We start from the raw sequence: 22,247 nt of genomic DNA, 5'->3' as shown, positions 1-22,247 counted from the left end.
CCAGCCTTAGTAACCACCAGGCTTTCATAGCTCATAATCCATCCACAGTTTAATGATTTAATTCCTTTGACGCTCCCGAGTCTTGAAAAGCCACCTGGTACGATGAAAATAATTATTTTTTCATATATATATATATATATTATTTTTTTTTTAAATTTTAGCATTGCGGGCTGAGGAAATCCAAGAGGAGTCACGTGCGCTGGGTGCGGAGGCACATGCAGTGATTTCTGTAAAGCCTCTACACCTCTCCAGCACCGACCGGTATTCCCGGGCTCCTCTCACTAACAGGGAGACAGATAATCCCAAACATGCACAAAACAGACTCTATATATTCGTTTATGTAAGGGTCGTGTGAAGGTTTTACACACCCGTGTGCATTTAATGACGCCAAATGGGAGCTGGACCCACCTGTCTCTCTCACACGGGGGTTAGGGCCGGTGTCACCATTTCCACCGTTTTTTAAGAAAAAGATAACACAAATAGCGGTCGCATTTTGCTCAGATTGGGAATTATCAGCAAAGTCTTAAGGAAAGCTGATCTGGATTTACCTTGCTGCGCGCAGATCCGGCCCCGCGGAAATGGGTTATTTAAGAACCGGTGAGTTGGTGCCCGAGCGAGAAAAGCAAACGCAGCTGCGAAGCTCGGGGCCGGGGGGGGGGGGGGGGGGACGTGGTGGGATTTGGGGGGGTGTTCGCCACAAAACCCAGGAGCTGCTCTGGTTGCTGGGGGGGACAAGGCGGTGGGGACACGATCCGGCATCACTCGGGGTGTCCCGGACAGAGCGTGGGGTGCCAAACCGGAGGGGGGCGAGAGCCGTAGGCGCCAGGACGCTGCCGTAACCACCGCGGTCCTCGCCGAGTCCTCCTCTGTGAACCTCCTGGAAGGACTTTCCTAGAGTAAGTCTGACCTTCCTTTTTTTGTTGTTGACGTTTTAAACCCTGCCGGTAATTTGGGGAGCGCCTCGTTAGCTGGAAAAGGGGAGGATGGAGCACGGCTGGGGCAGGCGCAGGAGCCCCGTCCTCCCAAACCTGTAGGAGAAATTCCCCCCGCCAAGTGCCACGGGGACATCCAAGACGGACACTCATCCCTCTCCACCCACCAGACGGAGGATGGTCGCAACCGCTGGAGGTGCAGGGGTGGAAGGAGAGGGCAGGACAGCTCTTTCTGGGGCTCTGCCAGGTTGTGAGGGCACGGGCATCCCCTCCAGCCCCTTTATGTGCTGGTTTAAACCCAAACTGTGCTGCCTCGTGTCAAAACTGGAGACACCTTATCTCTAGAGGTGTCCAAAAAGGAACACGTGCTGCAGCAGGTCAGCAGAGAAAAGCCTTTCTCACCCTTAACCTGGGAATGCTCATTTTAGGAAGCGTTAAATAAATATGCCAGAAATGCAAAGGGGGGACTTTGCAAAAGGTCTTCTCCTACACCTACATCATCTTTGATATCTGTAACCTGCAAGACCAGAGTTGGTTTGGCAGCTGGGAGAGGTGTGACAGCACCGCCAAATGTCACGTGAGACTCGGACATTTGGCGGTATTTGGGGTGTTTCTACATAAACCCGCAGCTCCCGGAGCCAGGCGATAGCTCAAGGCTTTAGTGTATAAAGTAGAGCCTCAAATTGCTGTTTATGGCAAATTTGATGCTCCAAACTCAAAAGTCAGCTACAGCGCTCTGGAGGTCGGTGGTTTGGGAAGGAGAAGGGCGATGTGCGTCTGCGGTGGGGCCAGGGCAGGGACCTGCAGGTGGGCAGCGAGAGCGGGGCCGAGCCCCAACGGGGAAAATGATAATTTTCTGCCTTTTGGGGTTCAATGTGGGGAGACGGAGTAGGTCGATCTGCAGTCGGGGTTGCAGTTTCCCGAATGGCTCCGTGTGGGACCCCATGGGAGACCCCCCCCCCAGTTTAATCCTGCCGTGGTCTTGTCTTACTCCTAAACCTTCTTAGGGAGAAACTCAGGTCTTTGGGGAGCAGCTAAATTCTCCCTCTAAAATAAAATAAACCACCTTTCAGCTGGAGTGACAGATCCTGGTGGTGGCAGGGACCAGGCTCCTGTGCCGGTCAGCTGAAGGTGGGCAGCAGCCAGGAGGAAGGGAAAGCAAACCCATGTCTGCTCCATGCCTCCCCACCGCCTTGGCTTGACCCTTCCTGCTGCTCCTCTGCTCAGTTTTGCAGTCTCCCAGGACCTTTCCTCACCCATTTTCCTGCCTGCTGGTCCTTTACATTCCCCAGCCCCAGCTGGGTTGGGCTGGTTGGCACGTGCTATGGTGGATCTCTCTTGGTAAGTGTCCTTAACCACCCTTGTTTTCTCTCCCTCCCTTTTAAGGCTGTAAAATGTGCCTGCAGGGAAGTTGCCCGTGTGTGGTCTGTAGCTCTTTAATTAAGATTATCGCTTTGGTTTGAGTGAATAAAACTCAGTGGGGTCAGGAGGAAAGCAGATGCTGGAAGCGGTGGAGATGCAGGTTATGGGGAGAGGCAATAAGGGGCGGCTTGGTACCTGTGGGCTGGGACCCTACGACGTGAGGGTGTACCTGTGGGGAGATGGTTGGATGAGGATTTCAGTAGCTCGGAGAAGGACCTGGCTGTCTCCATCTCTCACACCGCATCCCTGTGCTCCTGGTCGCTCGCAGTGTCTGCCCTGCCTGGAGGTGACACCTGGAGGTGTGAGTGACCATTGGCTTAGATGGAGCCACTGGCCATTGCTCTTTTTCCCTGGAGGGCTCAAGTGATGTTGTGGAGCTGTTACCATGTGTTCCTCCTCCACCTCCTTCCCCAGATGGTACAAGGAATGGCTGTTTCCCTAAACAAGGAGAAAGCCAGGCCATGGGTACCTTCTGGGACTTCTTTGAAGGGACCCTGAGCGGGGCTGTGGTGGAACTGGACATCCCCCCTGGCCACACGTCCAGGCACCCAACATTGGGGCTGAGTTAGGAGCTGCTCCGAAAACCTGCTCTTGTCTTTTTCTTCAGGCTTGAGAAGGTCTCTAAAAGACATTCAGAAACACGGTCCCTTGGGCATCCATCGTGCTGCGTCTGCTCCCCGCATTGGGCTCCTCCAGTGGAGGGTGGGATTGGGAAACCTCCCCATAGCAAATGTGCTTCGTGTTATGTCTCTGGGTTTTCTCATTCTCCTGGTGGCATCTGACTCTTCCTTCAGCCACACTGGTAGCTCAAGGTACTGGTGTATCCAAAGGGATCTTGGGTTTTTTAGAAGCTGTGGGTGCATGAGGAGGCACCACACATAAGCACTTGCCCAACCAACCTGTTTCCATGGTACGTCTGCTTAAAAATTGCTACAGACAAAAGGAAGCTTTCTCCTCTCTTTCTTTGGTAGCAAAGGAGGTGCCTGTTCCCCTGTGGCATTGGGTAGGACCTCATTTGTGCTCCTTGGGGCAGGATGTTTGTCTGGTCCATTCAGGGCTGATCATCATCAGCTGGTGGCAGCTGAGACTTAAATAGACTCTCCTGTGAGCCCCAACCCTCCACGAGGAGCAGCTGGAGGCAGAAATGGGCTGTGGGTTCACGGTGGAGGTGCCTATGTGTGGGATCGGACACCAAGCTGGAAAGGTCTGAGCTCGTTTATACCTGCGTAAATCCAAAATAAGTCCTCAAATTTTAAGACTTGCTTGGCTTTTACACCGGGATGAGTAAAATGGGAATCTAGTTTGACATGGGTTGTTTGTTTTGGGGTTGGTTTTTTTTTTGGAAAAAAAAAAACCCCACCATAATTGGCAGTAAATTGATCACGATCTAAAGGTATTTTGTTTGCACGAGGGTTTGGCGATGCAGTTATCTTTGCAAGACCGTCGGCGTGTTTTCTGCCCTGACGTGGCATTTGCTGGCCCGCTTGAGCAGGAGCTTTTTAAATCTGAAGGTGACAGGGCTGCTCATGCTTCGGGAGAGGTGTCTGTCAAGCCTGGCAGCTTCCACATCCTCCAGGCGGAAAATACCATGTCTCTAATTTGCCCAACAGGAAAGGAGCTGTAAATCTCGTGCAGATTACCGCACTTGTTGTTGTGGTTTTGCTTAAATCCACATTTCTCTTTCTTGTAGCCCGGCCTTTAATATTAATATCTTTAATTTCATTTATAAATTCACTTATCAGCTTTCATTAGTCATCCCGTTAATGATCCCAGGCAAGAAATTTGTCATTTGACGTCAAAAGGCAGATTAAGGGACTTCTAGAGCCTTGGGAAACGGCTTCATGCTGCACCGGAATTATAGCGGTTGGCATATGAGGCTAAATACTATGTATAATTTGCATCTGCTGCTCAGGGGATGAGTGATTATTTTATATATTTAGCAGAAAACAAGAGCGTTTCTTAATCGTGAATGGCGTTACATTTCCTGCAAACTCTGCAGTCTCATGAATCACTGGGCTACGAGCACCTCGTTTGCCGGCGTGCCTGGTCTCGCGTTACCGCGGTGGTAAACCCTGGAGGGTCGGATCCTGACAGCTCGCCTCCTCCTTGGGGGGAGTCTTACCGCACGAGCCGCTAATTGAAAGTAAGAAGTTCCCTCAGCGTTAGGAGCTGGAAGGGACGGGGAGTGGATTGAGCTTTGCTCGGCCAAGATTGAGCGCCTTTGGTCTCTGCTCTCCCTGAGACGTGAGGGTGTTGGTAGGGTTTGGAGACGGGCGTGCGTGAAAATGGCAGGGGTGGGTGGGGGGAAATCACAATATTTGCTCAAAACGTCAAGAAAAGAGTAGGGTTGGAGTGAAAACAGACGAGATGTAGCATCCCCAGGCACCGGTCCATTCAGGTCCGTCACGATGTGGCTTTATAGATGTTAGGAGCAACCAGCGTGTTGGGAGCAGCCTTATCTTGTCCAGCCGTTATTTGTGATATCCCTCAAATTTCCGGGGGCGGAGATAAGGAAGGAGGAGGCTTTCCGCGCAGCGCTAGCACGACATGAGTGGCCTTGGGGTTACAAGGGTTTTTTTTGTTAATAGTGAATGTCTTAAGTTGCGTGTAACCCTATAAAAAAGGGGTCTTCTCCCACACTGGCCACCTGCAAAGCCCCTCAGCAGCCCTCAATTCCCCCCTCTGGGCAGGGCTTCCTTTGAGATCGATGGGCTGCAGGCAGCTCTCCATGAGGCTGAACAGAGAAGACTTTACCCATCATGTACCAAAAGCACTTACCGAGCTGGTTTTGCTCAGCCCTTGTTGGCCTGAGTGGAAAATGTCGGTATGATCCCGAGGTAGTGGTTGTATCGCACGTCAAGTGCTGCGCTGGGAGGGTCTGGAGGTAAACGACCAACCTGGCCAGGGGCTGCAGACTGACCTACGCCATCTGGCATTTTGATTATCGGCGTGTGAATCTGGCCTGGGTGGGAAATGGTGGCATGGGTGAATCTAGGTGGGCCCCTCACCACAGGAAAGACCTTCAGGGGCTGGAGCGTGTCCAGAGAAGGGCAACGGAGCTGGTGAGGGGTCTGGAGCACATGCCTGGTGAGGAGCGGCTGAGGGAGCTGGGGGTGTTCAGCCTGGAGAAAAGGGGGCCGAGGGGAGACCTTCTCGCTCTCTGCAGCTCCCTGAAAGGAGGGGGTAGCCAGGGGGGGTCGGTCTCTGCTCCCAAGGAACAAGCAATAGGACAAGAGGAAACGGCCTCAAGGTGTGCCAGGGGAGGTTTAGATGGGATATTAGGAAAATTTTCTACACCGAAAGGGTTATCAGACTTTGGAAGAGGCTGCCCAGGGCAGTGGTGGAACCACCATCCCTGGAGGGATTTAAAAGCCGGGCAGACGTGGTGCTGAGGGACATGGGTTAGTGGTGGTTTCTGTCAGTCTTAGGTTGATCACTGGACTCAATGATCTGAAAGGTCCCTTCCAACCTAGATGATTCTATGATTCTGTTCTTTGGGGCTGCCAGAGGTTGTGGGGAGATGGAGCCCCTCAACCTCCTGTCTGCAAGGATGAAAGGTGACCCATGTCCCAGGGAATGAAATACCTTCCTACTCTTACCAAAACAGCAGCAAAACCTATTGTCCATCATTAATCTGTTGGTCGGCTCTCTGCCTGACTCCTTCCTGCGTTAAATTAACGAGCAGTGGCCGGACTCTTGTCTCTGAGGTAGCTCCTTGAAGCTATGAGCTGAAAAAATAGCAATTTGATTGCAATATGGAGGATTGTTGCACAGGAATCGGGCCCCAGAGCAAGGGATGTCGGGTCCCCATGGCAGCAGGGGACAGCATGGGCGAGCGGTGGGTGGTGGACCAGAAGATCAGTTGGTGGCACTTCTATTGACATGAGTTGCTGAGCACTAGAGCTACATGAAAACAGAGATATCTGCTTTGGATGATGATGATTATTTTCTGATTCACTTGCTGAAATTTTTTTTTTCCTGGTTTTATATTGTCTTTGAGGTTTTTCAGCAAAATGGGGGGTGGGGGGTGGGGCAGGCTTTTAAATGGTTCATTTGAAGTGAGATGAAATAGGCCACAGCCCCAGAAGTGAGATGCTGTCTTATGGCAGAAAACGAAACCCCGTCAACTGGATGCAGGGAATAAAACCCATTCGTCGTAATCTTTCAGTTGGGTTTTTCGTACAGAAACGTTTCACCTAAACATAATTATCTTTTTTTTTTTTTTTTCCTATCTGAGAGGTAGGTTCAGTGTTTTTCACTCACTTGGAAAGCATGCAATGGTTAGGAGGAGACTGCCCCAGTCCTCCATGTTCTTGTATGGTGAAACCACATTGTGCCTCTAGTGTGCGCAGGAATTTTTTTAATCAACAGAAAGTGCTTCAATGCCTGAGATGTGTCTTGGAGAAGCAAAGGCTGTGTTCCTGGTGCAGGAGGTGGCAAAATGTAGTTGGCCCCTTACAATGCCATGTCAGGCCCTGCCTCTCCTTCCTTCTCACCTCTCTTGGCAACAGGGGTGGGTTTCCAGGCTTGCGAAGACCGGAGGTGGTTTCCAAAATGAAAACGAGACCTGAGATCTCAAATGGGATGTGCAACCACTGCTTTGCTCCTCACCAGGCTCACCCACCTGAGTGACTTCAGCCTGCAGAGACAATTAGCGACTTCTCCGTGGCCTTGTTTGATTTGAGGAGGAAAATCTGTCTGGCACGTGTGATTACAAACTTTCCGGTGGAAATCCTGGATGTTTTGCCAAAGGAGACCACCATAGAAGTAGCCTGGAGATAAGGACATACCATCCTGCCCTGGGTCATTTGCAAGGAGAGCCCTGTATTGACAGATTCAAATGGGACGTGATGCCGTCCAGGTGCTGCTTCTATAGGGTGTGGGGGTGTTCTGGGGAAGGAAAATATTACCAGAAGGTAGTTACAAGCTTAGAAAAATCGGACGTGGACCAAAGCAGTTCCTCCTGAAAGGAGTTGGGGTGCTGCTGGGGAGGATGGACTATGTTTGTTGTGTGTCCAGCGTAACTCCGTCCTTCCTGTAGCAAGCAATTTTGAGCCCCATTAACAAAACCAAGGGCCAGACCTCAACAACATCGAGGAAGCTCATAGCAGTTTTGGGGATATGTTACACTGGCTTGTGTGTTCGTCCAAACCGTGTGTGACCAGCTGTGCTGAACCCTGTCCTTGCCCTAGGGTTCCTTATCCACAGCCCAGCATCTCTCATTGGACCTTTTTCTATTGGAAACCAAGCAATAAGGGGAGTTTTTTTCAGCCTGGACTGACCTCGATGCTGGCAGACCTAGGCTTAGACCCATCCTCTGGCTCTCTGCAGAGACACAGCATTTGCTGCTCTTCAGCAAATGCATTATGAGGCTGGTTTTATGCCACTTGAGAAGTCCTCCTGGCTAGCACTGCTGTTGGCATTACCTTCGCTTGACTTCTTCACCTTTACCTCTCTCTTTTCCCACTGTATTTTTAAATGTTTGCCATGTCTTCCCCCGTGGATATGATGGGTTTTTTTGAATTGCTCCACCCTCACGTTCATTCCCCAGGCACCAAAGTCTTCCTCAGGGCTGGTGTTGCCTCCAGGGCTCAAACCCTTGGAAACTCTTGAGATGCTCAAGCACGCTGATCTGGTGTGTGTTGGTGGAGTGGAGGGTGAGGCACTGCTGTCCATGGGATAGCATGGCCAGAAGATGGAGGACCTCCTTGGGACCTCTGTATGGGCTGAAGGTGAAGGGATGAGGAGGCTGAAGAACACTGCGTCAGGAGATGGCTGTGTCTGACGCTGTAATAACTGGTGTTGGGAAGGCAGCGATGGGGAGGTCTATCTCATAACTGGAGTACTACCTTTAAAGCATGGTCACGTTGGTCATTTGGCTGGGGGCAAGGAGCATCATGATGTGGTGGTGCTGATTGGGCTGTAGGTACACATCCCTCATCCAGCTTCACTTCTAGAAAATATTGCTTTTAGAGGGATGGTGGTTTTGTTGGATGCTTTGCAGAAAATACGTGTGCAAAATACCTGCTCAACCATCACGTTGATTGGGGAGCGCTGGTGCCTCTCCTCTCCCCCCACCTCCTGATTTTGGTGCACCGGTACAACTGGTCACAGCTTTCTGGCCCCACAGTGGGAATGGGCCCCTTCCCAATGCCCTGCAATTCAAATGGGGAAACAGGGGGATGGACATGCTTTGCAGAAACCCAACTCACTGGTAGCGTCCCTTGGGGGGAGGTGACATCCAGGCCGGCGCGAGAGCCAAAGGGCATCGAAGAAGTGCTGGGACCCTCCTGCGATCCAGGGCTGGGCAGGTGGATGGTGCAGGGGAGGAGGGATGGACCAGGGCACACAACATCTAACCCCGCTTGGAGCTGCCACCTCTGCAGAGGACTTTAGGGAGTCCTCTCCAAAAGCAGCCCATTGGAGGTAAGTTCAATGGAGTGAGTTGGCACCCTGAGCCAAAACGCTCCTCTCCAGCCCATGAACAGACCCAGCTCCTGGTCACTTTTTTTCAGCATAAAAAATAAGTCTGTTTCTAGTGATGTCATGATGCATGCACTTTTGCATCACGCCAGGGAGCTGGAGCTTTGAGAAAGTCAGCAAATATAATGAGATTTTGTGATTTAAAAAAAAAAATAATAGAAAAAAGGGATAAAAGCCCACAACAGTAACATGAAAATGCAAAATGTTTGCCAAGGTTCAGACACCAAAAGCCAATGAAAAGGTGCTTTGTTCGTATCGATGCCTGCCATGAGGGGTCTGCTCCTCACGTCTCCTGGGATTTTGGGGTTGGCGGTGGTGCAGTCCTTTAAGCTGTAGGAGTTGCTTTCTCTCTCCAAAGGGCAAGGCCTAAAATTCCTGGCAGATGCGCATCTGCGGGAGCAGTTTTAGCTGAGCTCTGGTGTGGAAATGCTGGGTGATGGTGAAGAAAGGGTGGCAGGACACAGCAGGAAGCCTGGGAGGCTCTCGGCAGCGGGTGATGGACTAGGAAGTCAAGGAAAAGCAGCAATGTACAGAAAGAGATCCTACACCGTGGGCTGGGGATGCTCGTCGGTGCAGCTTGGTTACGGCTAGGAGAACTGTGGGTCTCTCCACCGCGTCCAAGCTGGGCAGGGGCTGGGGGTGGCCATTGCCTGGTGTCCATGATATTAAGAGAAAAGGAGACCTTTGTCAAGCAAAGACTTTTGTCAGCTGCTCTGAAGGGTTGGCCACTTTGGTTGAATGAGCGACCACTTGTCATGGGGGAAATGGGACGTTCAGGAGCGTGGTGACCCTGCCAAAGCTGCACCTGTAATACCACGGCATCTCTGCTTTTAAAACGACAGGCAGGATAACGCTCGTGGGGCTCTGCACTGCTGTGCTGCTACCCCAAAACCCTGAGAGAAGAAATCCATATACTCCATTAGATCAGGAGAGCAAATGACCTGAACCCAGGGGCCCCAGGGTTTGCCATCTGTATGGCTTTTGTTGTTTCTCTAAAAAAATAAGAATAACCCCACTGTATCAGAATCAGAAATCAAGATTCCCTCACCCAGCTTTCTGTGTGGGGGCGTTCAGGGCTTGGGGACTGCCCGCAGGCATCTCTTTGGGGCTAGATGTTTGCAGATCTGCCAAGTCTTGGACATCTTCTGAGCCAGCCAGCACCTCCTAATGGGTCTTGGTTTGATTTGCTTGCCTCAAAATGCTCCGTCTGAAGGCAGGAACAGGATTAGATGCTTTGTAGTCTGTGTTTCTCAAAAACACGAGAGAAATTTTAGAAGAGGAGCGTGCAGCTCGGCCGGTGTTCTAGAGGGACCAGGCTTTAATTAACGTCGCTGAGAAGTTCAGATCCCAACTTTAATTCCTTTTTGTTTGTAAGTGGGAGCTCTGAGGAGTCAACAGATTTTGTGGCTTGAACAGATGATATTATTTTTCTTTTTTCCCCCCAGAGCTGGGTTGAATCTGAAATACGCCTTTGTAATTGCAGTTCTTCTCTCTTCTACTTGATGTCTGCCAGAACCACCATCCAACGGACATTACATGGGTTAGTGGTATTCATGCAGCATTATTTCAGCTCAGGCAGAAGTCTTCTCCTGGATTCAGCGGTTAGTGCTGTGAAAAATCTTGTAATCTTTTTCTGCTCTCTCTAGAGGTTCAGCTATGCTGTGAACTGACAATATAAATGGAAAATGCGCAGCTAGGATTATTTTCATGCCAGTCTTTGTGCGAAGTCTGTGCTCCTCGTGATGCAGAAGTGCTGTGCACTGCACCACTCTCTGCGTGTGTGCATTTACAAGCACATCCCTTGCAGGGGTAGAGGAGACTTTTCCATGTTCTTGGTGCGTTCAGAGCTGTAATGCAGAGGGACGTACCCAGCTGCCCCAGAAGATGCTCTTCTATTTTAACAGCACCTTCCACTGGTCGATAGAGTTGCAGAATAACTCATCTGGGATGAGAGACCTCTGAAGGCCTCCAGCCAAGCCTCCTGCTCAGGACAGGGCTGTCTTCACAGTTATTGGGTGTCTCAGGGTCTTGACCATTCAAGGATGGAGATAGCAGCACCTCGGTGGAGCCTGCTCTCTGGCCAGCAGTCCCTGGGTGTACACCCACTCTGGATGGGCAGTCAGATGGCATGGGCAGGGGTGCAGATGTGCTTTCCCCTGCCATAAAATTCAACATTGGACACTTCCCTTCCATTCTGCACCAGGGTCATCCCCTCCAAACAAAGGGACTTTCCCTGGCCAGGGAGATCCACTTCCATGGCCACATCTGCATGGGGAAGATCCCAGACCACCATGGGTCTGGTCCATGGCCAAGCAGCTGGGCTGTGTCCAACACCCAGAGCAGAAACAGGCTCTCCCCAAAGTGCTGGACATGCTTCTGCTTACCCAAATGGCACGTATGGGTCCAGGTGGGCAGCGGGCACAACGTGCTGACCCTCAGCTCCATAGTTCCCTTGGACCTTCTGGTCTTCCCTAAGGTTGAGTAAGTGCTTTTGGTCTCCCACCTTCATTTCTCCATCCGTACAACGCACCAGTGCCCGTCTCGCAGGTCACAAGGTGTAAAATTCAGGGAACAAGGAAAATGCGGATCATTCTGCTCCTTTATAGGTACAATTCCTGGGAAAACGTAAATGTTGCTGTGGAAAAGGGGATTTCTGGTTTTCATCCTCCTTCCTGTGGTCGCTTTTGAGGAGGTGTGTTACAGGAGATGTCTGAAGAATTGTACTCAGCCATAGAAACTTGGTCAGATGTCTCTGCTTCCTTCAAGAAATAGGTTTAGGAATTAAACAGAAAGGTGACAAAGCTGAGATTTTTTATTTTTTTTTGGATGAAAAATAAACACCTCAATTCCTTCTTTGTGTCATATATGTATATATTTAAGAATGATTTTAGCATTATTTTGTTTTAATCCCCGGGGGTGGAGGGCATTTTCCCAAGGTAGTAGCGGGAAGAGTGACTCAGAACACACCTCCTTTATCAAATATGCTTAAAAATAACGGTCTGGGGGAAAACCTGGTGCTGACACTAACTGTATGACTTCCTTATCTAGCTGCTCTGATCAATAGGTTTGCTTTCCCCGTGTAGCTGACAGATCTTGACTTTTCGAGTCCGGTAGCGACTTTTTGCAATGCCAGCTGCTTCAGGGCCGTGGAGACTTGTGGCCACTTCTCAATAGCAGGGGATTTGCCGAAGTAAATCAGATCTGGAGTCACTGAGAGGGAATTAATGAGAAATGCTTTGATGTTAGTTTCACAGTTGCTTTAATAGGCATAACTATGCTATTAAACTGATCTGCCTGTATTTAACTCTTATTTGTACTTGAGTGGAATCAATGTTTTTCTTTAGGAAGGATGAATTTTACAGAGTAAAAGAGATATTCTAAAACTCCCAAATGCCTCACCTATAATGACATGACAGCTTGCAGCCTGAAACCCAGACTCCTTATACTGCCTTAAAGTCCTATTTCATCCCCTTCCCCACCTCCTCTTCCCCCACACCCCAATTACACTTCCGAAATGGCTCTGACACGATGGTGTCGGGCACACAGCTGGTTAGACCTAGGGTGGCCACACACAACTAAAATTGTCCTCTTGCTTCAGCAGAGCAACTCCTGACTTCAACCCGAATCAGCTTCTTCTCCGTGTTGTTGTGTTACGTGGTGGAGAACACCCTCACCCTGACACCTAAATGGGACTTTGATAAATTAAGGCTCTATAAGAAGCTGCAGCTTGTACTGGGCTGGTATAGACATGAGCTGGTTGCACCCTTAGATTTGGGTTAGTTGTGCTACAGGGTAGAAAAAGCGTTTTCTGATGTCTTTTTAGTGGTAGGTCCTCCTGTAGTGGTCATACCGCTATATGACAGCCATATAGATACTGTCACGAGCGACATTAGCTAATGCCACTTTGTTGTAGAAGCAGAGAGAGAAGCTGCAGGTGAGGTGGGCCACCTGCCGTGGGGCCATGCCAGGAGGGCATGGGCAGATGATGGTTGATCACCCGCGTTGCTCGCTTTCCTGCTGTGTTGACCACCAGCTCCTCAAAGCTGCTTCCCAGCTGGGCACAGACGCCAAGGCGGAGGGGCAGTGATGGTGGCTGTTGGGCGGTGAAAAGCGGGAGGAGGGATAGACCCAACAGATCGGGGTGAGCTTGTCCAGATCCAGTGTCCATGAGTCCAGCAAGGACCTCGTAACATCTCTAAATCCGCTGCACTGTCTTTGTGGCAGGCAGTGGGATGAAAAACCTTTATTCCTGCTTATAAAGCGAGGGGTAGAAATTCACAGCTGGGGGCGAAGGCTGGAAACTGAGACAGAACTGTGTTGAAATCTGTTTCTTGCTTTTAGGATTATTTTTTTTTTGTGGATTTTTTCTTTTCTCCCCCCCCCCCCCCCCCCCCAACTTCTTGCCTCCGTCTTTCTTTACTGAAACTCCTGCAGATTTGTCACAGGTCAGAAAAACTTAAGGCACGGTTTTGTAGAAGATGAATGGACTTTTAAAATCAATTTTGCGGTCCCTGGTGTCGGTGGGGTGCCAATCACTCTGTGCTGGTGCTGCCCGGTTCCTCTGCCGGTATCATTAGGAGGCACGGGCAGCATTCGTTACAGGGAGGCTGAGTCTCGCCGCCTGTTAATGGAATTGAGCTGCCTGACCTTAACCTGTGACTGATATTTAATTTGAAGTTTCTCTGGACACCAGCAGGCTGTAACGGAAACAATACAGGCCCAGCGACGCAAAGCCTTAGCCCCGAGAAGAAAGCAAAATAAATTAAATTTAGTAATTAGTAAAAATCCTTGGGTCCTCGAGGTCACACTTGGAACTGAAAAAAAGTGTATTTTTTTTCCACTTTGCAACTCCACGGGTCCCTGGTAGTGTCTTGTGCGCTGTGTGAAGAAGTGTGGTACAGTCTATTCGTGCTGGACTGGTGGGAAATTTTGATGCACCTGCTCAGATGGGTCCATCTCCAGCCCCATAAGTCATCTCCATCACCATCTCCTTTGCTTCGCCGAGACGCACAGGAGAGAGACCCTGTACCCCTGAGACACTCATCCATGGGGTTTCTCCTGATGCACCCATCATCCCATGGGGTCACTCCTTTCAGGTGTGTTACCTGCAGTGATTGGGCTCTCTACGGTCCCCATCTGGCCTTGGGGATGGTGACCTGCTGAAAATCCATGGGTAACCAGAGTGGATGTGGTCACCCCCGTCACAGTTGCATTCCTTGCTGTGGTGGTAATTGCAGGCAGCGTGTGGATTTGATATGATATACCGGGGACTGGGGAGTTTGCACTGATTTGGGATGCTCCCTCGGTGAGGTTGTCCACTGTTGAGAACATCTGTGCAACCGGGTCAGAAGCTGGGCTGGTGGGGGCTGTTTTCCTCCTGTCCTGTGGGATTTTCGAGACTGTAGGAAGAAGTACAAACCTCTGCCCGTGACTCAGGGCTTTGGGCTCTGGCTGGGACCCAGCACTGGCCAGTTCCTGCCAAAGATAAAGGGTACAAGTAGGCGTACGGGCTGGGACCATCAACCAGGTTTATTGCCCGTTCCCCTCTCCCCGTGAGCCACACTTGCCCCTTGGTGCCACAGGGCAGGCAGGCGAGGTACAAGCAGGCGGTTCCCAGCACGGGAAAGGTAAAATTGGAGAACGAGCCCACCATCCCAGCTGTTTGGCAGGGAAGAGCGTGGTCCCATCTGTAGTCCGGAGCAGATGAAGGTGTCTCTCTGGAGCCTGAAGGAAGCTCTGAGCTGGCACGGTGCCAGCTAAAAGATTGAATTACAATTTCCTAAATGTCTCCTGAACATCTAGGGCCACAACGTTGTAAAAGGTGCTCTGTCATCCTTGGGGAAGGAAAGGTCTAAGGAAAGGAGTGATATACGCAGACAAAGCCGAGCTATCTCATGGTCTGTAAATCTGCTGCCCACCTCCCTGGGGCTGACCCATCGCCCTCTGGGATGAGCCTTCCTGCTCCTGGTCATGTGTGTCCGTGGTTTGCAGGGCAGAAAACTGCCTGCTGCTGGGAAAAATGGTTCACGTAAGGCAAAAAAGGTGTATCTAGGCTGCTGGTGGTAGAAACTCAGCCCTGTTGGTCTTCTTTGGTTCATCTTACTCGCAACGGTAACGCGCTGATCGGCATGAGAGCCCTGTGTGCAGTGGTATCTGTAAATGCCCTGCAAGCATGGGGTGATGTGGGAGACCTCGGCTGGTCACAGGGGAAAAGGGGGCTTCAGTCCCTGAAGCATCACCAAGAGGCAGTGGGGAAGGGAACAGTGTGTCAGTGACTTGCGCTTGTACAAACACCTTTTCATGGGAGACGTGCAGAGGAGAGGGTCTGGTCCTGGGTCCACCATCCACCACTTCTGCCCAGGACAGCTTTGTCCTCTGCACAGGTCCCATCTCCTCCTCTGTAAAACAGGGTGCGTATTTACCAGCCCGGTTCTCGCTGCGCTGGGTAAGTGTCCCTCCATGCCATTTAAGTACGGAAACAACTAATTTGAGTGTGCCGTGATTCACCACAGCACGAAAAGTCGGCTTGAGGGCCCTGCGGAGGAACCGAAATCAAACAGATTTCAGATGGTCGCACAAATCAAGCTGAAAGGTCATAACAACATCAAGCAGGAGGTCGTGTGTGGCACTGCAAGCCTCTGCTAAATATCAGCCAAAGATTAGTCCATCCTCTCTGAAAGGCCAAGAGCTATAAAGGCTCCTCCGAGTTCCTTCTGCCGCACGTTCAAACTCACGGCATCTAAAAATGGCACAAGCCCCCTGTGAAAGAGAGATGCAACTTCAGGAACAGCAAATTCAAAGGGAAATGTCAGGCTGGTGAGCTATAAGAGAATGAATTTAGAAAATTCTTAGATTTTATTATTTGTTTCTTTTAAAGCCAAAAGGGACTTGTAGATCGTGTGGCTAGCGCTAATTAATCTGTCGTTTTGCCAAGCATTGTCATCCCAGTTTAATCGGCAGCTGTGAAACAGAGCGTTGTCCATCTGCCAGCCTCCTGTCCCGGCTTCTGGGGATGGCCTCAATGGATGGACAACCGTTTTGAAAGATGAGTTTCCGGGGTGGGAGGAAAGCTTGAGCTAGTCTGAGATTGATTAACTGCTTGTTTAGGTCCCCCAGGAGGTGGGAATGGTCAGTCCCATGTGGTTGCATCTCCTTGGCCATGTCTGGATGTCCATTAGGTGCATCACCACATCCCGTATTTGTTTGAAAATCTGCTCTTTTAAAGGTTTCGTCTGACGTAAAAGTTGCCCATGCAGGGACTGTGCTAGAGACAAATTTCCTCTGGGAAAAGCAGAGTCAAAGCATCAGTTTAACCAGGGGATAGACTTGTGGAAAGAGCTCAACAAGGCTGCAGGCTTCTCCACAAGGCCACCAACCTTCTCCTAACAGAGTTATGCTAATTACCTGGCAAATGCCTCGGTGCTTGTGCTGACATGGATGGCTGGTCTAACTGGGTTCAGTAATTCTCCCCAGACCAACGTCTGGTGTCTGACACCGGGTCTCCCACAACCTCCAGAGGTCCAAGAGCAGCACGTGGAGGAGCACAGATGAACCTCACACCCATTAAAACCACTAAAAGCCCATACAAGACACCCTGCAAACATGAAATAACCCATCGGCATGACAGAAATTTCACCTTATATGTGGCAGACGGTGACTGATCCTGAAAACATGTGGGTGGATGCATCAGTTAAGTTAAAAAGTTCCTGGTGTGCAGAAAGCCCTGGGGACACATGCTTTCCCTACCACAGCATCCCTCCTCCTTCCTCCTCCGGTGACACCTCACCACCTCCAGTCATTGCCATTATTTGGATTTATGGGGCACTTAGCCAGCCCTATAAACAACAATTTACAGGTGATTCTGCAACTTGTAACCGAAAACCTCTTCTTTATTTTGTTGTCTCTGTTAAGAGCAGCCCCAGGAGCCGAATTCCCTCCTAAAGCCAGTTTTGTTTCTCAACGGCAAGGCTGGCTTTGGAAAGCAAGATAACGGTGGCAACCTGGTGCTGCTAATGGGCTTCTCCAAGGGGGTTTGCTGGTCCAGGGGGCTGAGGGCTGCGTAGCCTGCCCGTCCGTACCTGCTGTGCTTGCTGGCTATGCAGAATGGCAGCGTGTGGGTTTCCAAGGTGGATGCGAGAAAAACAACATCCACGTGAGAGAGGAGAAATGTTTCTGTCTGAGCGAGCTCGGCAAAACCACTGTCAGGAATGGTAAAAATCATAATGGGAGGTCAGCTCAGGTCCTCACTCTCCTTCGTGTGGTGGGAGGAGGCAATTCTCCGCAAGAAAATGGTGAAGGGAGATAAACTCAACTGTCTCTACCTTGGTAACCCTCCCTCCGGGTGTCTTAAGGCCACCTGGTTTGACTTGTCCCCTGCCAAGATGCACTTTCTTCTCCTAGCAGCTGCTCCAGGTCCCTGATGCTCTCCATCCCACGACCTGCCCATCACGTCCAACCAAGGGGTCAATACGGTGTGAGACGCAGCCCCGTTTCCCACCCTGCGATGCCCAGTTTAGGTCTGCCTGAACTAATTAGATGGGGAGCAGACTGCTGGGGGTTGTGTTTTGCTCGAAGGAGAGAGCAGACTTTGCTGCCGGGGTCCTTCTCCTCCTCCCCTGCATCCTCCTCATCTGCTCGAGCCTCCCATTCCTCCCGCAGCAGCTGGAGAAGACATGAAGCCAGGGGTTGCAGGTATGCGTATGAACTTCCCTCGTCCCCTGGCGTGGTTCATTCTGGATTTGTTGGTAGTTTCTGCATCTTTAATATTCGCATGGATTAATCTCCATTAATCTGCAACAGATTTTCTGTTTTAGTTGGGTTTGCTTCTTCAAACTAGTTTAACGACTGGTACCCCATTGCCTTTAAATCTGAAAGAAAAATAAAAGCGGGAAGACCTTGCTGTGGTTGGAGGTAGCTTTGGATGCAGCGTTGCAATTTATCCACTGAAAAATTCCTGCAATGGCCTCACTGAAGCAGGAGGATGCTTCTTCCTTGGGTGCAATTGCTATTTCATGTCAGAGAAGTTTCACATGAGTGACTTCTTGCCGAGACATCTCCTACGTGCTTTATAATGTGGCTTGTGTTGCTCAAGGACAGATGGCCCAAAATGCACCTGTATATTTAGGAGTTTTTCTTTCTTTCTTTCTTTCACTCCTTCATTCAGTAAGTCACCTGGATCCTGTGCAAATCCATACCTTATGTGGGCTGTCCCATTCCTCCTGCAGACTACACGTACGCAGGGCTGGCAGCAGGCTGGAACCTTTTGGGACAAGGGGTGGGCTCTGCCCCCTGCCTGGCTTCCAGCCAGCAAATTCCCCATATTTCTCTTGCAAGTAATTCTTCTCTGGGTCTGCTGGGATTTGGGAAGGCTGAATCATGGGATGAGCGCATGGGCAGGCTCTGTGAGTGCTGTTGGGTTGCAAGCCCGGCGCTGAGATGAAGAGCTTGGTGGGAGGCTGTTTTGGGGAAAAATTTCCAACCCTGTAGAGTTACCTTCAATCCCCCTCCCAGCAAATGGGAATGTGGTTCAGAGGGAACAATGGGTGGATCCCTGCCCCAAGGAAAGAACAGAGGGCTGGAGCACGACTCCTGTGAAGACAGGCTGAGAGAGTTGGGGTTGTTCAGCCTGGAGAAGAGAAAGCTCTGGGGAGACCTTATAGTGGCCTTCCAGTACCTGAAGGGGGCCTACAGGAAATCTGGGGAGGGACTCTGGATCAGGGAGGGGAGCCATAGGACAAGGGAGAACAGTTTTAAACTGGAAGAGGGGAGATTCAGATGAGATATTGGGAAGAAATTCTTTGGGGTGAGGGTGGTGAGACACTGGCCCAGGTTGCCCAGAGAAGCTGCGGCTGCCCCATCCCTGGAGGGGTTCAAGGCCAGGTTGGCCGGGGCTTGGAGCAACCTGGTCTGGTGGGAGGTGTCCCTGCCCAGGGCAGGGGGTGGAACTAGATGATCTTTAAGGTCCATTCCGACTCAAACCATTCTGTGATTCTATGACATTTTCCTAAAGTAACATCTGCAGATTCCTCCTCAGGCCACATTGCATGACCCTAACCCAACATCATCCCAGCTTCCTGTACCGGTGCAACGTTCCCATACCCGGCAGCTCCCCGCTGCCTCCTGCAAAAAATTCAACCCTGGAGACAAAGCATTCAGATAACGGCACAAGCTGGACAGTAGCCCGGTGTCCCACTGGGGATCCTCCGATGTCTGGAACTGACCATATGAGCAAAATCACCGCTATTTCGCTCTACTCCAGCTGAGGTAGACTTTTGAAGGGCGGCCAAGCCCTTGGGCTGGGGGTGTGGGGAGTCTCCTTGGCTTTTGGCCAGTGGAAAGTAGAGCAAAGTCTGAGTTTGGGGTAAATCTGAAAGTGCTAAAATCCCAGCAGATAGCTGAAGAAAACCAATGTTCACCCAGGGGCTGCTTAGATAGCGCTGGGCTGCAATAACTGCCTGAACTCTAGAGAAGTGGGATGTCACAGGGGCGCAATTAAAACAGCAATCCATACTCAAAACATTACCGACATTGATTAAAGAGCTCGGGGAATTTTGCCGTGTTTTAACTCTTCCTGAACAGCAAGCTTCATATGTCAAAGATCGAATAATCTGGCGCTGAGAGTCATCCCCGGAAATCTCTGGCTGCAATGCTGGCATTGTGCTGGGCGAAGGACATTGATCCTGTTAAAGAGCAGATATTTAAAAGGCAAGATATTTGAGAAATGGCATTGTGAGCTGTGTGTATCTATAAAAAAAAAACTGCCATCATTCAGTATAAGCTGCTGTTCCAAAATTATCGGAAGGTAAGAAAAAAAAAATCCCACACATTTTTCTTTTCCCATTTTACATGCTTAAGCCAAAAAAAAAAAAAAAGGCTTATGAGATTTAAGCTATTTATTACCAAATAAAACTACATCTGGGCCGTGTCTTTCTGTGCCAAGTTTTGGCCTCCTGAGAGCACAAACATAGAGAGTTACGAGCCCCTCGAAAATAAGGTTGATGATGGAAACATTGACTTAGTCTTAACTCTCTCAGGGATGCCAGACGCTTGTTGGGGTATTTCAGAAGCTGGTTACAGGGAAATGAGATGCTGCCTGTGATGTGGAGACGTACCTGCAGCATCCCACCTGGTCGCTGCCAGGCTGCCTGCAGCCCTGCAGGATATCCTTGATGGAATAAGCAGGAACCTAGTTTCCTATTCCCATTGTGGTGGAAAAGTGAGCCCCTTGCCATCAGCCTCCTTTGACTTCGGCAGGAGGGGGAAATACCCGCAAGCGGGTGGTTTTTCATGCCGGAAGGGACAGCTGTTATCACCTTCTCCATCCCAAAATTAATTCCTGCCCAAGTGAGGGGACGTCCTTTAGGAAACCATCCAGCCCGGGCTTTACCTTTCTGCTGTGGGGACACAGGTCTCCTGCAGTGCCTCCCTCCAGGGTGGTGCATGGCACCCTTGGGCTTCTCTCCAAGCCTCCATCCTGGCTTTGGCATCAATATAAGGGGCTTATTGCTCCCAAGGGACCCCGCCTCCTGCTTTTTATAGAGCAAACACTTGTGCCTTCAGATGCTGCTGGGGCTCTGGGAGCTCATGGTTTGCTGATTACCAAAAATTACTTTCCTTCGGATAGCCTGCCACCTGCAAATAGGACCTGCATGGTTTTTCTTAGATGGATGGCTTTACATTTAGCCCTATAAAATACATATTTCTTGTTCTCTGGGTAGAGTTTTCCCTTATATGTTATTACAGCAGGGCTTAGCAGCACTAACTCATGCCAGGACCTCATGCAGAAATGTAAAGAACTATTTCCACATTGAGAAACTGACGTTTTACTTGTACTTTAAACACAGCTCACTCTCTCCTGGAGTGACACATACCTATAAAGTTTGGGATATTAAGTTTAATAGGGAACAGGCTTCCAGGATCTTTGATTTTTAGCTACAGACTTCTTATTCATGGAGCATAAAAGGGTAATTGCCAGAAAGTGGCGCAGCAGGACTTGCGGTAGCTGGGGTTTTCCCAAACCTGAGTTCAAGTCAGTTCAGCCTAAAGCGCCGCTGAGCTGCCCTGACCCGTGCCAGCTCGCTGCCAGCATCTCATGCAGCTTCTCTTCAGCCTTGGTCCTTGGGATGGACCGTGGTCCCAGCTGCTGCCGCGGTGCTGGGGGTGCAAACAGGTCCCTGCACAGCACCTCCAACCAGCGCGCAGTGATGGTCTAACCTCCAAAGTCCTTTAGGTTAATTAAATGAAGAGGTCCAGTGGGGACTGGGAGCTTGCAGGAGCTCCACAGGTGCAAGCCCCCATGCTGAGGGCTGCTCTTGGACCAGCTGGTGAGCTCATGGGCTCAGGATAGGACCTTATAATGCTGTACTAGGACTTGCTAACTTTGTTGAATTTGCTGCATCCCATGGACCCACCTACCAAGACCATTTCTTCTCTCAAGAAATAATCTTAATTTTTTGTACCTTGGCATTTGTATGACGTTCCTGTATTCTGTATATTGTCACTTGGAAGAAGCGTGAACTGATGAACGGCTCCAGCCTTCTGCCTTGCGGTGTTAGGAGGGGCACTTTTTTGGTGTGGTTTTTGGGTAGTGTCTGAAAAAATGGAGGGGGGCAGAACAGTATATTGGCTTCCCTGGGCAGTGGGTACCACAGATGCTGTAGTGTTGCCCTCCTGGCCCTGCTGAGGGTCTCCTGCAGCCTGGTAAATGCTGTGCACAGCACCTGGCATGTCTCCGCAAGGTTTAGGAGGAAATCCAGAAGGTGACCTGCAACGTGGGATCAACCGATCCCTTTGTAAGCAGATGTCCCATGTCCTGACTCTCTTCCTTACCTCTCACCGCTACGAACTTTATTAGCCCTCAGCATTAACAGTGGCAGTAATGACATACCCAGCACTTGCCACCTCCCTTTCTTTAATAGCCAGCCTGACTTCTTGCTGCTCCCCAGGGCTGCACTCTCTCCGTGAGAGCAGACAGCTGGTTTTGGTGGCACATTTCTGCAGATGTTAGGAGAAACAAAACTCGGAGCTGTGCTCGGCTGTCAAAAAGTTCTGGCTTTTTGTGGTTGATTTGCCGGAGAGCCAGCAAAGAAGAAAGGCTGGACTGCAAAACATCCCCCATCCAGCCTGATGTGCTATTCCCAGAAAGGGTGAAACACTCCACCGGCTTCCCAAACCCGCCCCTCAAATCACTGCCACTCACTCTGGAGCTGTGTGGACGTGTTGGGTGGCATCTCCCACCTCCGGGCTTAAGCCGCAGGTAAATAAATCCAGCAGGAAAACCCAGCTGGTTATTACAGTCCCGTTTAAAACACGGGGTGGGGGCAAAATCAAGGCGTGCAAAATGGAGATGGATGGGATTGATGCAAGTAACCCCTCCCCAAAACATCCTCCTCTATGTTTGTAGGACAGGTT

The 22,247-nt window shown here is 50.4% G+C and overlaps 1 protein-coding gene across 2 annotated transcripts in view; it reads left to right on the top strand.

Annotated features, from left to right (window-relative positions):
• ARK2C (arkadia (RNF111) C-terminal like ring finger ubiquitin ligase 2C) overlaps positions 1 to 22,247 on the top strand; it is a 47,686-nt gene that overhangs the window by 3,808 nt on the left and 21,631 nt on the right. The window contains exon 1 of one of the 2 annotated variants that reach the window (XM_074570429.1): positions 507 to 597. The exons of the other annotated variant lie outside the window; for it this stretch is intronic. Coding sequence (XP_074426530.1) covers positions 579 to 597 — 19 coding nt within the window. The 5' untranslated portion in view covers positions 507 to 578. Of the gene's footprint in view, positions 1 to 506; positions 598 to 22,247 lie in introns of those variants that run through there. 2 annotated transcript variants of the gene reach the window in all.

The sequence above is a fragment of the Larus michahellis genome, chromosome Z, assembly GCF_964199755.1.
Source record: "Larus michahellis chromosome Z, bLarMic1.1, whole genome shotgun sequence".
Lineage (NCBI taxonomy): Eukaryota > Metazoa > Chordata > Aves > Charadriiformes > Laridae > Larus > Larus michahellis.
This window is presented reverse-complemented; position numbering and strand designations above follow the sequence as displayed.